Source organism: Salvelinus fontinalis, chromosome 42 (genome assembly GCF_029448725.1).
Source record: "Salvelinus fontinalis isolate EN_2023a chromosome 42, ASM2944872v1, whole genome shotgun sequence".
Lineage (NCBI taxonomy): Eukaryota > Metazoa > Chordata > Actinopteri > Salmoniformes > Salmonidae > Salvelinus > Salvelinus fontinalis.
In genome coordinates this window covers 12,357,025-12,374,137 of record NC_074706.1, presented here as the reverse complement: position 1 = coordinate 12,374,137, position 17,113 = coordinate 12,357,025, and the positions used below count along the sequence as shown (strand labels likewise).

At 41.9% G+C, this 17,113-nt stretch overlaps 1 protein-coding gene across 3 annotated transcripts in view; it reads right to left on the bottom strand.

Annotated features, from left to right (window-relative positions):
- The window catches only part of LOC129841377 (guanylate cyclase soluble subunit beta-1-like), a 54,628-nt gene that overhangs the window by 23,631 nt on the left and 13,884 nt on the right, over nucleotides 1–17,113 (bottom strand). For 2 of the 3 annotated variants that reach the window (XR_008757313.1, XR_008757312.1), the window contains exons 10-12: nucleotides 10,219–10,456; nucleotides 2,892–3,058; nucleotides 2,374–2,560 (exon numbers count right to left, since the gene is read on the bottom strand). Coding sequence is in view for 1 of the 3 variants with exons in the window: in XM_055909624.1 (XP_055765599.1) it covers nucleotides 10,219–10,456 (238 nt within the window). In the remaining 2 variants the exon portion in view is untranslated. The remainder of the gene's footprint in view (nucleotides 1–2,373; nucleotides 2,561–2,891; nucleotides 3,059–10,218; nucleotides 10,457–17,113) is intronic. The other variant, XM_055909624.1, reaches the window with a different exon arrangement.

Here is a 17,113-nt window from a genome sequence, read left to right as displayed (position 1 = left end):
TCTCATATCACAACCATTAATCTCTGTAACTGTTTAAAAAAAACATTGGTGACATTGTGAAATCCCAGAGCGGTTAGGAAGGACGTGAGTATTTTTGTAGACTGGGTGTATTGATACACCATCTAATGTATAATTAATAACTTCACCATGCTCAAAGGAATATTCAATGTCTGCTTTATTTTTTACCCATCTACCAATAGGTCCCCTTCTTTGAGAGGCCCTGGTCTTTGTGGCTGAAATTCACTGCTCGACTGAGGGACCTTACAGATAATTGTATGTGTGGAGTACAGAGATGAGGCAGAGATGAGAGATGAGTGTGGGCTACAGAGATGAGTCATTCAAAAATCATGTTAAACACTATTATTGCACACTTAGTGAGTCCATGCAACTTATTATGTGACTTGCTAAGTCAATGTTTAATCCTGAACTTATTTAGGCTTGCCTTTACAAAGGAGTTGAATACTTATTGACTCAAGACATCAGCTTTTCATTTTTAATTAATTTGTAAAAAATTCAAAAAACATAATTTCACTTTGACATTATGGGGTATTGTGTGCAGACCAGTCAGAAAAAAAACTAAATTGAATCCATTTCAAATTCAGGATGTAAAACAACAAAGTGTGGAAAAAGTCAAGAGGTGTGAATACTTTCTGAAGGCACTGTATATCTGACAGCGTTTTCCACCACCATCAAATGATGGAATTTCTCATGGAAGAATAGTGTTGCATATCCCTCCAATAGAATTCCAGACACTTGTAGAATCTATGCCAAAGTGCATTGAAGCTGTTTAGCAACTCGTGGCGTCCCAAAGCCCTATTAAGACACTTTATGTTGGTGTTTCCTTATTTTGGGAGTTACCTGTATGTTAGTGGGTATTTGTGTTAAAAGAATGTGAGGTGCTTAAAATAATACTACACTCATTATTGTAATCTTTTAGTGAGTCCACTGTTAATGCAATCCTCAAGTGTGTATGTCAATAGTCAAGTTGTCAAGATAAAGCCCTTTCAGTACTGTAGTAACCTGGTATATTTATGTTTACCAATAGATGGCCGTATTGACTCAAGACGGGGGTTTGCTTTCCGCTATCCGTAGCCATTTTCAATGTCTGCCATATATAACCATGCTTGAGAAAGCCTCAGGTAGTTTACTCTAGGTGCATTACAGGCTGACTACACCGCTCGCGTCGCGTGCACGAGCGTTGCTAAATAAATTTAGAAATCCATGTTATTAAATTATTGCACCCACACTGCTCGCGTACGCCAATAGGCATCTGTGTTGCCAAGCGTTAAAATAGAAGTCAGTTCTATTTGTGTCGCAGATCGTGATGCAAGTCCTGCCTCTCCCAATTCTTCATTGGTTTATAGAAGCAGGTACCCACGTGCCATCTCCTCATTGGTTATACCCAAGTGGGTGACTGAAAGACGAACGAGGTCAGTAATGCACCTAATTTCTGAAAGTTGCCAATCGAAATATAAAGTCAAGAAAAGAAAAAGCCTGGAAGGAGGAGAGATGACTAGAAACAATTTGGTTGGCCGTTTTATGTGTGGATTAATTGTCGGAGTAGAGGACCTTGTGCATTTCAGGTAAAATAACTCAATGTTTATATCCCAGGACAAATTAGCTAGCAACAGCAAGCTAGCTAAATAGGCCAAATTAGCTAGCAAGTGCAAGCTAACTAGCTAAATTGCCATACATGTTTAATGCTTTTCGACCTGTCCCCAAATTAATGTCATTGGTTCAGAGTTTGTTTTGATATTTTAACCTGCGTGTCGTGATCGCGTTTGGTGTAAGGGGACAAAATACATTTATGCACGATAGCGCACGAGCGCAGCCGGTTTGGATTCCGTGTAAACCGAGAGAACCCCGTTAAACTCAAAACGTACACAGGGGAGAAGATCACTGTGATTGGAGTTGCTGATGTTCAAGTGGAATATCATGGACAAAAGAAAAGTCTGCCTCTTAGTAGTGGAAGGTACTGGCTCCAGCTAACTAGTGAGAGTGGTTGGAGGAAATACAATTGAACTGGGATGAAGTCAAACATGTCACCACGGTGTCACGCCCTGACCTTAGAGATCCTTTTTATGTCTCTATTTTGGTTTGGTCAGGGCGTGAGTTGGGGTGGGCATTCTGTCTTGCATTCTATGTTCATTTTTCTATGCTTTCTATTTCTTTGTGTTTGGCCGTGTGTGGCAGCTGTCTATCGTTGTCTCTGATTGAGAACCATACTTAGGTAGCCTTTTTCCACCTGTGTGTTGTGGGTAGTTGTTTTCTGTTTTTTGTGTCTGCACCAGACAGAACTGTTTCGGTCGTTCTCTTTGTTGTTTTTTTGTATTTCAGTGTTCAGTTTTTATTTATTAAATGATGAACACTTACCACGCTGCGCTTTGGTCACCTTCTTCTTCAGACGGCCGTGACACACAGAGACATTGACACTGCTTCATTGACACTGTTTTCAAAGAAGAGCTATGGATATTGAAAGGTGTCCAAGCTACCATTCATGTTGCTGCAGATGCGACGCCCAGATTCTATAGACCAAGATCAGTTCCATATGCCATGAAGCCTAAAATGGATGTGGAAATTGACAGACACTTAGCAGAGGATATAATTATTTCTGTCAATTTCTGAGTGGGCAGCACCAGTTGTTCCCATATTCAAACCAGATGGTTCAATCAGATTATGCGGTGATTACAAGCGGACCAAATAGTTTCATCACTGGAGCAGTAACCTATACCCAAAGTGGAGGATTTGCTTTTGCTTTCAATGTTAACCGGGGGGCAACAGTTCACAACTGGACACGAGTCACACATATCAGCAAGTGCTAATGGATGAAGCGTCACAGAAGTACCTGACCATAAACACCCACAGAGGGATGTTTACCGATAAACGCTTACCTTTCGGGGTGTCTTCTGCACCAGCTATCTTCCAAAGAACCATGGAGGGAGTTCTGCAGGAGATACCCAAGGTAGTGGTTTACCTCGACGACATTCTTGTCACGTAGGAGGAGCATCTCAGAAACTTGGGTGAAGTTTTGAGGAGGATGGAGGAGGCTGGTCTCCGGCTGAAGAGGAGCAAGTGTACACTGTTAGCTGATGAAGTGCAGTACCTGGGTCACAAGGTGGACGCCAAGGGGTTACACACAGTCAAAGCTAAAGTGAGGGCTGCCGTGGAAGCTCCAGCTCCGACAAGCGTTACAGAGTTGAAAGCCTATTTAGGCTTACTGAACTATTACAATTGCTTCCTCCCTAAACTCTCTACCCTCTTAGCTCCACTGCATAAACTGTTAGGGAAGGATGTGGCCTGGAAATGGTCAGAAATACAGGAAGAAGCTTTTGCAAAGTCAAAGGTGTTACTGCAATCAGCAGAATTGCTGATGCACTACTCAGCAGACAGAGTTCTTATCGTGCGACGCCTCATCGCATCGTATGGTGTGGGTGCGGCGCTATCACACTGGATGGAGAAAGGTTTCTCTGCACCAATCGGGTTTACGTCAATAACATTGGTCGCCAGCGGAGAAAAAGTACTCCCAGCTGGACAAGGAAGGACTGGCTGTCATATTCGAAATACAGAGATTCCAAGTACTTATACGGGAGATATGGTCTCTCCAAGAGTGGAGAGAAATGGTCTCTCCAAGAGTTCAACATTGGGCTGTGTGGCTCAGGGCCTACGAGTACAGGATAATTTACAAGCCAAGTAGATACCATGGGAATGCTGATGCTCTGAGTAGGCTGCCTATTCCAGAAAGCGTCGCTCAGGAAGGATAAAATGACCAAGTCTTGATGATCGACGTGCTGGAAGATCCAACCGTGAACACAGCACAAATCAGGAAATGGACTTCAAAGGATGTGACATTATCACAACTGCATGAATTTATCCTGAGAGGATGGTCTCCAGTGACAGAGCCTCAGATCATGCCTTACTACGCTCGCCGCTTGGCCTTGAGTGTGCATTGGATGTGTTCTGTGGGCTTCAAGAGTAGTTATCCCACCACAAGGGTGGGGTATGCTACTGAAGTTGTTGCACCAGTCGCTTTCAGGTATGTTGAGAATGAAAGGCCTAGCGAGGTCCTACATCTGGTGGCCAAAGATGGTCCAGGATGTGGAAAATGAGGTTAGCCTGTGTGCAGATTGTCAGAGTAACCGGAAGTCACCCCCCTCCACCGCACCATTACATCCATGGAAATGGACGGGAAAACCATAGACACGACTACATGTGGACTACACTGGACCCTTCCTACGGAAAATGTTCCTTGTGCTGATTGAATAAGAATCAAAGTGGATGGATGTCTACCCCATGAACACGTCGACATCGCAGGCTACGGTTGAGAAGTTGAGACAACGCTTCAGTGTTATGGGATTGCCTCATGTTGGTTAGTGACAATGCTACTTGTTTTACAAACACTGAATTCACAAGGTTCATGAAACAAAATGGAATTCAGCCGTCAGCCCCTTTTCACCCATCTTCAAACGGATTAGCAGAACGTGCATTTTAGACCTTGAAGGAGGGGATGAGGAAGATGCAAGGGGACAGCATTGAAACAAAGGTGTCAAGATTCTTGTTTAGCTACAGGATCACTCAAGCTACAACTGGGTTGTCACCTGCAGAAATGCTGATGTCAAGGAGGTTAAGGCTTTTGATCTCATCAGGCCAGACCTGAAAGTGAAAATACAACAAAAGCAATGGAATCAAAAACGGAATCATGACAGAGCCAAACTCAGAAGTTTCTCACCTGGAGATATCTACACAAGAAACTACAGGTTTTGTCCTAAATGGATTCCAGCTACAATTGAGGATTGCTTAGGACCAGTATCCTATACTGTGATCATCGGAAGTGGCCAAAGACCAAGGAGACACGTGGATAAGATCCGAGCTCGAATTCCAGTTCCATACGTGGACATGGATCAATGCTGAAACGAGCAGGACAGGACATTGGAACGTTCCCTAGAGTTGCAGTTGGACAAACAGACCAAGGCTCAACTTCCTGAGACCACCAATCCGGGACGACCTCCTCCTGTGAAGTCTCCACAAAAGGACTTTTTCACAATCAAGGGGTGAAGTGCTGGTGGCACTAGCTACACCACCTCTGAGACACTATTAGAGAGACGTCCGCCAGACTATTTCAGATCCTAAGGGAGATCATGTTCGGGGAAAAATATAAAAAATAGTATGATTTGTTATGAGAAAATTGGCAGCTTTAGCTCAGAAAGGAATTGTGTTATTAGCTATAAAGAGTGGAATGTAGTAACCTGGTATATTTGTTTACCAATAGATGGCAGTATTGACTCAAGACGGGGGTTTGCGTTCCGCTATCGGTAGCCGTTTTCTGTCTGCCATATAACCATGCTTGAGAGAACCCCCGGTAGCTTACGCCAGGTGCATTAGGGAATGTTATTCTAGGTTACCATTAAATACTAAAACGTACTTACATGTCTGGCGTCAATCTAAGAAGCCTCTTAAGATACTACAAGTACAGAGCAAAAACTGTCATGATAGTGCAAATTTGCAGTAGTATTTCTTTAAGACACAACCCTTTTGGGCTCATCGAGCCCAACTCAGACCCCTTCAGGAGCGGACTATGATAATGGCAGTTATTTTAACAAACGCCCTGCAGTTGAAACATCTCTACTTAAACACTTATGCCAGTTTATAGACATTCAAGGCTCTTCGGAGCCAGTTAACTTGGACCACCTAGTCATTGAGGATGGTAGTGTAAATTTGACTTATTTTGGTGACCCAGTGCTGAAGTCCTTCCCGTGGATGTAGTAAGGTTTGTTTGACTTCTTAAAGTGCATTCTTGTCTGAAAGCCTAAAGTGCCCAGTGACGACGAATATAAAATCTTGCTCGATAACAAAATGGGGTTTTAAAATGGAAGTTTACCCAGTGAGGCTATTGAATAGAGAAACATCCAAATGAATCCATTCTACAGTACATCACACTTGTGACCTACGACATTTGAAAAAGTTTGAATTGGTACTACTATTAAAAGAGCAATCAGCAGTTCGAACAAAAACACACCGCCACTGATTTGGTAAACAGCTGAGGGACGGGGCTGGAGAAATGCAACCACTTTCGAACTCATGGACAGGGCTATGGATACAAGGACTGACTATCCATTATAGCAACATTATAGTTTTAACCATGTTTTAAGGCTATACGGTATTTTTCCCACATTTACATTGTTTACAAACAAAGGAGTAAAACACCTTTATATTTTGGATTCTGATGGGGTACGACAGAGGAATCTGTAAGTTAAATTCTTCAAGAATCAATGGGTGTATATATCATTTAATACAATCTAAAAATGGATGCAGAACTGCAGATTGCCCTTTCTAGATGATATAATACTGTATACCACAGATTTAGATGAGATTCCGATTAATCTTAACCAACCATTCTGCAACAAACTGAAGCTTAAAATTGATGGATTTACATAATGAAAGCATATCTTTAATGTAAATGTTTATAGAACATTCCCTTTTTCAAACAGCTTGGCTTTTATACTGTAAAGTCTTGACATACAAAAAATGTACATTTTCTTGTAGTAATTTAACCCTTAGCCTACAATTTCCTCGCTGCACCGAAATCAAATGAACATAAAAAAAACTCCATCATAATCCTTCTGTTTAAGCATGAGACCTGTAATTTTCACTCTCTCTCATGGGCTGCTGCGTCTCAATCCACAACATCCGCCAATATTGCTCTTCCACATCTGGGGTGAAAGGTGACAGAGCTAGACAGTGTTTATCAGGCCATAAGACATTCCGAAAAACAGTATTCTCACACAAACGTCTGTAGCATCCGAATTGTTTGGGCTACACACTAAAATGACACCTCTGTGGAAAGCTGAGACTCTCACAAACACAATGTTGTTCTCTAGGAAGCACACAAGACTCGTCTGAAGGTCCCTCTAAAAAATATATATACAGTTGAGGTCGGAAGTTTACATACACCGTAGCCAAATACATTTAAACTCAGTTTTTCACAATTCCTGACATTTAATCCTAGTAAAAATTCCCTGTCTTAGGTCAGTTAGGATCACCACTTCCTTTTAAGAATGTGAAAATGTCAGAATAATAGTAGAGTGATTTATTTCAGCTTTTATTTCTTTCATCACATTCCCAGTGGGTCAGAAGTTTACATATACTCAATTTGTATTTGGTAGCATTGCCTTTAAATTGTTTAACTTGGGTCAAACATTTTGGGTAGCCTTCCACAAGCTTCCCACAATAAGTTGGGTGAATGTTGGCCCATTCCTCCTGACAGAGCTGGTGTAACTGAGTCAGGTTTGTAGGCCTCTTTGCTCGCACATGGTTTTTCAGTTCCGCCAACAAATTTCTATAGGATTGAGGTCAGGGCTTTGTGATGGCCACTCCAATACCTTGACTTTGTGTCCTTAAGCCATTTTGCCACAACTTTGGAAGTATGCGTGGGGTCATTGTTAATTTGGAAAACCCATTTGCGACCAAGCTTTAACTTCCTGACTGATGTCTTGAGATGTTGCTTCAATATAGCCACATAATTTTCCCTCATGATGCCATCTATTTTGTGAAGTGCACCAGTCCCTCATGCAGCAAAGCAGCTCCACAACATGATGCTGCCCCCCCCGTGCTTCATGGTTGGGATGAGGTTCTTCAGCTTGCAAGCCTCCCCCTTTTTCCTCCCAACATAATGATGGTCATTATGGCCAAACAGTTCTATTTTTGTTTCGTCAGACCAGAGGAAATTTCTCAAAAGTATGATCTTTGTCCCCATGTGCAGTTGCAAACCGTAGTCTGGCTTTTTTAATGACGGTTTTGGAGCAGTGGCTTCATCCTTACTGAGCGGCCTTTCAGGTTATGGCGATATAGGACTCGTTTAACTGTGGATATAGATACTGTTGTACCGGTTTCCTCCTGCATCTTCACAAGGTCCTTTTGCTGTTGTTCTGGGATTGATTTGCACTTTTCGCACCAAAGTAAAGTACGTTCATCTTTAGGAGACAGAACGCGTCTTCTTTTTGAGCGATATGACGGCTGCTTGGTCCCAGGGTGTTTATACTTGCTTACTATTGTTTGTACAGATTAACGTGGCACATTCAGGCGTTTGGAAATTGCTCCCAAGGATGAACCAGATTTGTGAAGGTATACAATTCTTGGCTGATTTCTTTTGATTTCCCCATGATGTCAAGCAGAGGCACTGAGTTTGGAGGTAGGCCTTGAAATACATCCACAGGTACACCTCCAATTGACTCAAATTATGTCAATTAGCATATCAGAAGCTTCTAAAGCCATGACATCATTTTCTGGAATTTTCCAAGCTGTTTAAAAGGCACGGTCAACTTAGTGTGTGTAAACTTTTGACCCACTGGAATTGTGATACAGTGAATTATAAGTGAAATAATCTGTCTGTAAACAATTGTTGGAAAAATTACTTGTGTCATGCACAAAGTAGATGTCCTAACCGACTTGTCAAAACTATAGTTTGTTAACAAGAAATGTGTGGAGTGGTTGAAAAACAAGTTATGACTCCATCCTAAGTGTATGTAAACTTCCGATTTTCAACTGTATATGGTAGTATATATGGAGATGCTTTAGTGCTTAAAACAAGGGGATAGATGCATGTCAAATGTTTTTAAAAATATAGTTTCCTTTCAGATATAGGACAGACACTTCAGAACAAACTTCATTTTGTCACATTCTGACCTTTATTTCCTTTGTTTTGTCTTTATTTAGTATGGTCAGGGCGTGAGTTGGGGTGGGCAGTCTATGTTTGTATTTCTATGTTTTCCTATTTCTGTGTTTGGCCTGATATGGTTCTCAATCAGAGGCAGGTGTTTTGTGTTGTCTCTGATTGGGATCCATATTTAGGTAGCCTGTTTTGTGTTGGGTTTTGTGGGTGGTTGTCTTCATTCTTCGTGTGTCTGCACCAGACAGAACTGTTTCGGTTTTTCACATGTGTTGTTTTTTTGTATTTTGAGTGTTCACTTTTATTAAACAAGATGAACAAGTACCACGCTGCACATTGGTCCTTCGATCCTTCTAACTTCTCCTCCTCAGACGAGGAGGAAGACGAAAGCCGTTACACATTTAGATTTTGGGGGGGACTATTTGTTGTTCCATGTAGTGAATCTGATATTCAATGTGTTTCGACTGGCCAAAAGCAGTAATGCAAAATTGTTTCAACCCGCCCCCCCAACTTTATAAACTTGATCTCCACTATAAAAAGCATCTAGACATTCTCACATTTCTTTTAGAATAACATTTCGTTTTTAACAGCGGAGATTTGTATAAACCTTGCTGTATAGGTCTCTGACATTTGCAACATTGTTTCAATATTCAAATTCGATCTCCTGCTGTCCCATAGTAATGAACGTGTCAGGACGAGACAAAGGCAGACAGCGCTTCTCAGCCTGTTGAAACCATGAATCAGCTGGCATCATTTTTATGGATATATACAAAAGACATATCAATTCAAAAAAGGTCCAACGAAACAAAGTGCAGCTAGTTTGCAGTCTTTCCAGCTTCGTTGTTCAGCTCCTCTGAACAAGAGCATATTTTCTATGCCAGGTGAAATCACGCCTCATTAGCTCATTGTTATGGATGTGTCCAAATAAATTTCACTCGAAAACAGCTTAAACAAATGCAAATGCCACTGCTGCTGTTATTCTGGCTGCAGTGTTTGACGTGCCTGTAAGTTAGCCGTAGTTGGCTAGCTAGCAAGCAAGGGATAAGAACGTTGCCAGCCAGTATGACAATGGAACATTTAGAACGAACGACTGGGTCGGGTCCATAGACAGAACAAAAAAAACTGAACGACTAGGTTGCATCTCTGGCAATGACCAGCCGGCTTGGGTAGCAAACCTAGATTTGTGGTCGGGACTATATCTTGTAGAAGGATGAAATGGTATTAATAAATTCATCAAAATAACTTATTTAAATCATGATTGACATGTTCATTATGTTGCTAAGCCGTTGTATAAAAGTGATAATGCCCTCGAAGCCGGTGTTTGGAGGATATATTGGCACGTGCCAATATATCCTCCAAACACCGGCTTCGAGGGCATTATTACTTAAATAATGCACGCTCCAGAATGCCCATCAAGCCAATCAGAAAGGAGTATTCAAACAATGCCATGGTATAAGGTGTGATAATGGTGCAATGCATCTGACTGTTGCACATGCGTCAATGTTTAAATTGTATCTGTAAATAAGAGTAGAGAAAAACAAAATATCCCTTCAAACCTTGTACACGTAGGGGTTCTTTCTCGAGTCGGTCAGGATGTCAAATCGGGTGTAGACGTCGTTGAGCAGGTTGACTATCTTGATGGCACCCTCGGCGGATGCGTGTTTGCTGCAGAAGGCGTTGAATCCCACAATGCCGCTGAAGAGGATAGTCACATTGTCGTAGCGTTTGGCCGGGACTGGACGCTTGTGGCGCAACTCATTGGCCACCGACGGTGGCAGGACTGAGTAGAGCAATCTAAAGAAAAGTGAAAAGAAAACGTCTCGTATAGATTATTTTGTCTTCTGGAGATGTTTTTATTCCCATTTTTTTCCCAAAAACATACTGAGTGTGGTCCTGTATGGCTCAGTTGGTAGAGCATGGCGTTTGCAATGCCAGGATTGTGGGTTCAATTCCCAAGGCCATATATAGGTAAATGTATGCATGACTGTAAATCTTTTTGCATAAAAGTGTCTGCTAAATGGCTTATACACTGAGTGTACAAAACATTCCTTTTCCTCTTTCCATGACAGACTGACCAGGTGAAAGCTATTGATGTCACTTGTTAAATCCACTTCAAATCAGTCTAGGTCAGTGGTTCCCAAACTTCTTTATAGTCCCGTACCCCTTCCAACTTTAAACCTCCACCCTCTAGCACCAGGGTCAGTGCGCTCAAATGTTTTTTTGCCATCAAAAAAAGCTTGCCACACACACTGTACGATACATTTATTAAACGTAAGAATGAGTGAGTGTCACAACCCGGCACGTGGGAAGTGACAACGAGCTCTTATAGGACCAGGGCACAAATAATAATATAATAATCAATCATTTTGCTCTTTATTTAGCCATCTTACATATAAAACCTTATTTATTCATTAAACTGAATAACTCACCACAGGTTAATGAGAAAGGTGAGCTTGAAAGGATGGACATAACTCTGCAATGTGTTGTATGTGATCATTTTCCACACACAGTCTGTGCCTGTATTTCATTTTCATGCTAGTGAGGGCCAGGAATCCACTCTCACATAGGTACGTGGTTGCAAAGGGCATCAGTGTCTTAACACAATTTGCCAAGGCAGAATATTCTGAGAGCAGCCCAATCCAGAAATCTGGCAGTGGCTTCTGATTTAAATAGAATTTTCACAGAACTGCTTGTTGCAATTTCGATGAGGCTCTCTTGTTCAGATATCGGTAAGTGGACTGGAGGCAGGGCATGAAAGGGATAACGAATCCAGTTATTTGTGTCATCCGTTTCGGGAAAGTACCTGGTCACCCAGCTCCCTCAGGTGCTTAGCTATATCACATTTGACATTGTTCATTTGCACACAAAAGAATCATACAATGATGGAAAGACCTGTGTGTCGTTCTTATTAATGCAGTCAGAAGAGCTGCAACTTCTTAATCACAGCCTCAATTTTGTCCCGCACATTGAATATAGTTGCAGAGAGTCCCTGTAATCCTAGATTCAGATCATTCAGGCGTGAAAAAACGTCACCCAGATAGGCCAGTCGTGTGTTAAACTCGTCATCATGCAAGCGGTCAGACAAATGAAAATTATGGTCAGTAAAGAACTATAAGCTGGTCTCTCAATTTAAAAAAGAATGTGTCAATACTTTGCCCCTTGATAACCAGCGCACTTCTGTATGTTGTAAAAGCGTTACATGGTCGCTGCCCATATCATTGCATAATGTAGAAAATACACGAGTGTTCAGGGGCCTTTAACAAAGTGAACCATTTTCACTAGTGTCCAAAATGTCTTTCAAGCTGTCAGGCATTCCCTTGGCATCAAGAACCTCTCGATGGATGCCGCAGTGTACCCAAGTGGCGTCGGGAGCAACTGCTTGCACGCACGTTACCACTCCACTATGTCTCCCTGTCATGGCTTTTGCACCATCAGTACAGATACCAACACATCTTGACCACAAGTCCATTTGATGTCACAAAGCTGTCCAGTACTTTAAAAATATCCTCTCCTGTTGTCCTGGTTTGCAGAAGAGGATGTCTTAATTGACTCCCCCATAAACGTAACGGACATATACCAGGAGCTGTGCCAAGCCCGCCAAATCTGTTAACACATCCAGCTGTAATGCATACAATTCACTGGCTTGTATGAGAAGCAGTAATTGTTTCAAAACGTGCGTCGTGAAAGTGTTGTTTGATGAAGGCATTGTCTGTATCGTTTTTTTTGCCTTTTCCCCCAGCATTGTCCCAGCCATATCCGCGGCAGCAGGGAGAATTAAGTCCTCCACAATAGTATGGCGCTTGCCTGTCCTTGCCACTTGGTAGCTCACCCCAAAATACGCTTCTAGCGCCTTATTAATGTTTTCTGTTGCTTTTATACAAGTCTTACTACTCTTACGTCGTCTTAATTCTCGCTCAAACTCCCGTGGCTTATTTTTCAAATTGGCATGTTTGTTTCTAAATAAATGTATGCGCAAGATAGAAGGTTTCCTCAAGTTGTGAGATAGAACTTTTGCACATACAGTGGTTCTTGCTTTAAAAGTTGCGTCATACTGCAGCACACCTTGCAGGCTGCCGCAGAATTCTGTGTCACATTATTTAATTGTCAGCCATTGTTACCATTAATGCTAGTTTGACCACCAGAGTGCATCTTTGAGAAGCATTTGATAGCTTCTCAAGAGATTTTAAAACCTTGTTTTGTAAGAACATAGTATATGGGACTGATTTTAAGAAATTGAGCTTAATTTGATTAATATTATGGTGTTTCTATTCCAAGAAAAATGAAACCCTCAGGGTTTCCGTTAGGATGGAACAGAAAATATGGCGCTGTACGTGACAGTCGGTAGTAGGCTACAGTACTAAAAGCATAACATTTCCACACCCTAATTGTAGTCGAACCAATGCCCAAAAGGAGATTCAGTTAAATAAATTACATTTAGAGGATTGGAGGATTCTAAATGTAATATCTAAGGGGGATTTTTTATTAGGGCAAATCTGATCTTTGAGAATTTCTAAAGGGCATTTTATATAATAATAATAACAACAACAACAACGTGCTGCCCTATGGGACTTCCAATCACAGTTGGATGTGATACAGTCTGGATTCGAACCAGGGACTGTAGTGATGCCACTACGCCACTCGAGATCCATGATCAATATGATCAATATATATTGTCCTGCTAATAGCCCATCCTAGAAACGTTTGCAGAGTTCACAGCCTGCGAAAAACAAGGTTAATAATACTACTTCTTCCCATTTCCACTTGTTAAAAGGTTCCAATAGATTTTTGTTGATCAATTAGTATATTTGAGTTCACCATATTTGTTCTGTCTTTCTGGTGGATTAAACTGAAATTGCAAAGAACTTTCTATGTCTTGTTCCAAAAATATCTTTTGAGATTGAATTTTCAAATAACCTAAATTGAGCGAGGAAAAAGGCCATTCTTGAACTTGGGGTGAGACATTGATACTAATTTGTAAATAAAGCCAGTTTGTTATTTAGAATTATTTCTGTTTTTAGAGGGAGAAACCAAAAGCCTACTATCGCCTCATTGGTCTCCCGGTTGCGGCCGACACAGGTTTTGAACCAGCATCTGTAGCAATGCAGTTTGCACTGCAATGCAGTGTCTTAGACCGCTGTGCACTCGGGCGCTGTACAACGTGACCGGTCGGGAGTAGGCTACAGTACTACAGTCAGAGCTAAATAATCTTAACATTTCCACACCCTAATTGTAGTCTAAGTTTATTTTAGAATAAAAATCTTAGTGTAACAGTTTTAGTAAGTAACACTGAGTGGTAATAAAGTGTTTTTCCAGGTGTGCGCGTGCAGGACAGAGGAATAGCAATTCTTACATTGTTCTAAATTCAATCACCTTCTTCATCCTCATCATTCAGTTGAAGTCGTGCACAATTATCAGTTTCAATTTGGTTTATGTTGCCCATTCATTGTCAGACATGTTAGCGCCTAATTTTATTTTTGGCAGTGAAACATTAAGAAAATCTAAATGGACTGTTTGAAAATGTGAATCACATTTTTATTTGGCGTACGGCATTGCGCGTACCCCAGTTTGGGAATAACTGGTCTAGATGAAGGGGAGGAGACAGGTAAAATAAGGATAATTGAGACATGGATTGTGTATTTGTGACATTCAGAATGGGCAAGACCAAATATTTAAGTGCCTTTGAACAGGGTATGGTAGCCCACCAGTTTGTCATTCACGCTCAATAGTTTCCAGTGTGTATCACATCTCCAGAGGAAACGTCATAAAATAGGCTACCTGAACACACCTCCCTTGCACAAATACAGCTGTAGCTGTTCTGAGCTCATTGGCGTGGGAAACGGTGAGCACCCAGTTGAAACAATGTTGCAAGTTTGCTATACCAAAAGCTCAAGCCAGATGGAGAGAGGCAGACAGGCGGAGCATTAAAAGATTAATGCGATGGACTGCACCAACTGCCATGTGTAGCAAATGTGATTTATAGAGGAGATTTATTTTCCTCAATATTTTCTTCTTCAAATATAAGTTAGGATCTGGTCGGTATATAACATTTTCCGACAGATCTAAGGTCCGTGGCCACGGGACCATATTCAATCTCTCCATATCAGAGTCTCCCCAATTGCTTCAATATGTCCACCGTTGTTCCTGTACCCAAGAAAGTGAAAGTAACTGAAGTAAATTACTATCGCCCCATAGAACTCCCTCTGTAACCATGAAGTGCTTTGAGAGGCTAGTTAAGGATCATCACCTTACCTGACACCCTAGACCCAATGTAATTTGCATTCCGCCCCAATAGATCCAAGGATGACGCAATCGCCATCGCACTGCACACTGCCCTATCTCATCTGGACAAGAAGAATACCTACGTCAGAATGCTGTTCATTGACTGTAGCTCAGCCTGCAACACCATAGTACCCCCCAAGCTCAACATGAAGCTCGGGGCCCTGGGTGTGAACCCCACCCTGTGCAACTGGGTCCTGGACTTCCTGAGCAACAACATTGCTCGTCCTAATATTTCTATCTATTAATTCCATTATTTTACTTTTAGATCATTTTACTTATAGATATTACTGCACTGTTGGCGCTAGGAACACAAGCGTTTCGCTACACCCACAATAACATCTGCTAAATATGTGTATGCGACCAATACAATTTTATTTGAGGATGGCAAAAGGGGGTGTGTTCTAATGTTTTGTATACTGTGTATATTATTAAATGACAAGAGAACTGTCTTTGGCTTCTTGTATTGTGTTTTAGGTTATTGATAGTTGAGCAACACAATATAGTTTTTTTTTCAGTTTAGTAGGGGTATATCAAATTGTATTTGTCACATGCGCCGAATACAACAGGTGTAGACCTTACAGCTTACTTACAAGCCCTTAACCAACAATGCAGTAAAGAAAAGTGTTAATTAAAAAACAGAAGTAACATAATTAGAAAGCAGCAGTAAAATAACAATAGCGAGGCTATATACAGGGGTAGCGCGGTACAGAGTCAATGTGCGGGGACACCGGTTAGTTGAGGTAATATGTAGATGTAGGCATACCGCCCCAACAGATCCACAGATGATGCAATCTCTATCGCACTCCACACTGCCCTTTCCCACCTGGACAAGAGGGACACCTATGTGAGAATGCTTTTCATTGACTACAGCTCAGCGTTCAACACCATAGTGTCCTTAAAGCTCATCACTAAGCTAAGGACCCTGGGACTAAACACCATCTGCAACTGGATCCTGGACTTCCTGACGGGGCGCCCCCAGGTGGTAAGGTTAGGTAACAACACATCCGCCACGCTGATCCTCAACACGGGGGCCCCTCAGGGGTGCGTGCTCAGTCCCCTCCTGTACTCCCTGTTCACTCATGGCTGCATGGCCAGGCACGACTCCCAACACCATCACTGCTACTCTGTTTATCTATGCATAGTCACTTTAACTCTACCTATGTACATATTACCTCGACTAACCGGTGCCCCCACAAATTGACTCTGTACCGGTACCCCCTGTATATAGCCTCGCCATTGTTATTTTACTGCTGCTCTTTATTTATTTTTTTATCTTTACTTAAGACTTATTTTTTCTGATCTGCATTGTTAAGGGCTTGTGAGTAAGCATTTCACAAAGGTCTACACCTGTTGTATTTGGCGCATGTGACATAACCCCAACCGAGGTAACAAAGTACGGTTCGCTTGCACAAAACAGCTGCCAGTGTTAACAGTACGGACGCGCGTCTGACTGAGGTCGACGTTCCTGACCTCTGACCTTTTACCCCCCCCTCCCAAAGCACTTTGCCTCCAGCAGTTCTGACTGCGTTTTATTCTCTCTCTCTCTGGGAGATATAGTGGTGTGGGGGATGGGTGAACAATAATATATGGGCCCTTTGTATACAGCTGCCACCGAGGAAGCTGTGTTTGGGTTACAGTGAAAAGTTGTTGAGCCACTGAGTAGACAGAGGCAAATTATACAAAAGGGGAACTACCAGACAGAACATCATTGCGAAGAAGTAGCCTAGTACGTACAAATATAACATTTTGTTTGTGGTTTGACATAGAGGCGTGTGTGTGTTAACTAACCTCCAGATGAGCTTCTATGCCATACAACTCTCCTTCCGTGGCCTCCAACTGCTCTTAAATAAAAGTAAAACTTAAATGCATGCTCTTCAACCGATCGCTGCCCGCACCTGCCTGCCCGTCCAGCATCACTACTCTGGGCGGTGCTGACTTAGAATATGTGGACAACTACAAATACCTAGGTGTCTGGTTAGACTGTAAACTCTCCTTCCAGACTCACATTAAACATCTCCAATCCAAAGTTAAATCTAGAATTGGCTTCCTATTTCGCAACAAAGCATCCTTCACTCATGTTGCCAAACATACCCTCGTAAAACTGACCATCCTACCGATCCTCGACTTCGGCGATGTCATTTACAAAATAGCCTCCAACACTCTACTCAACAA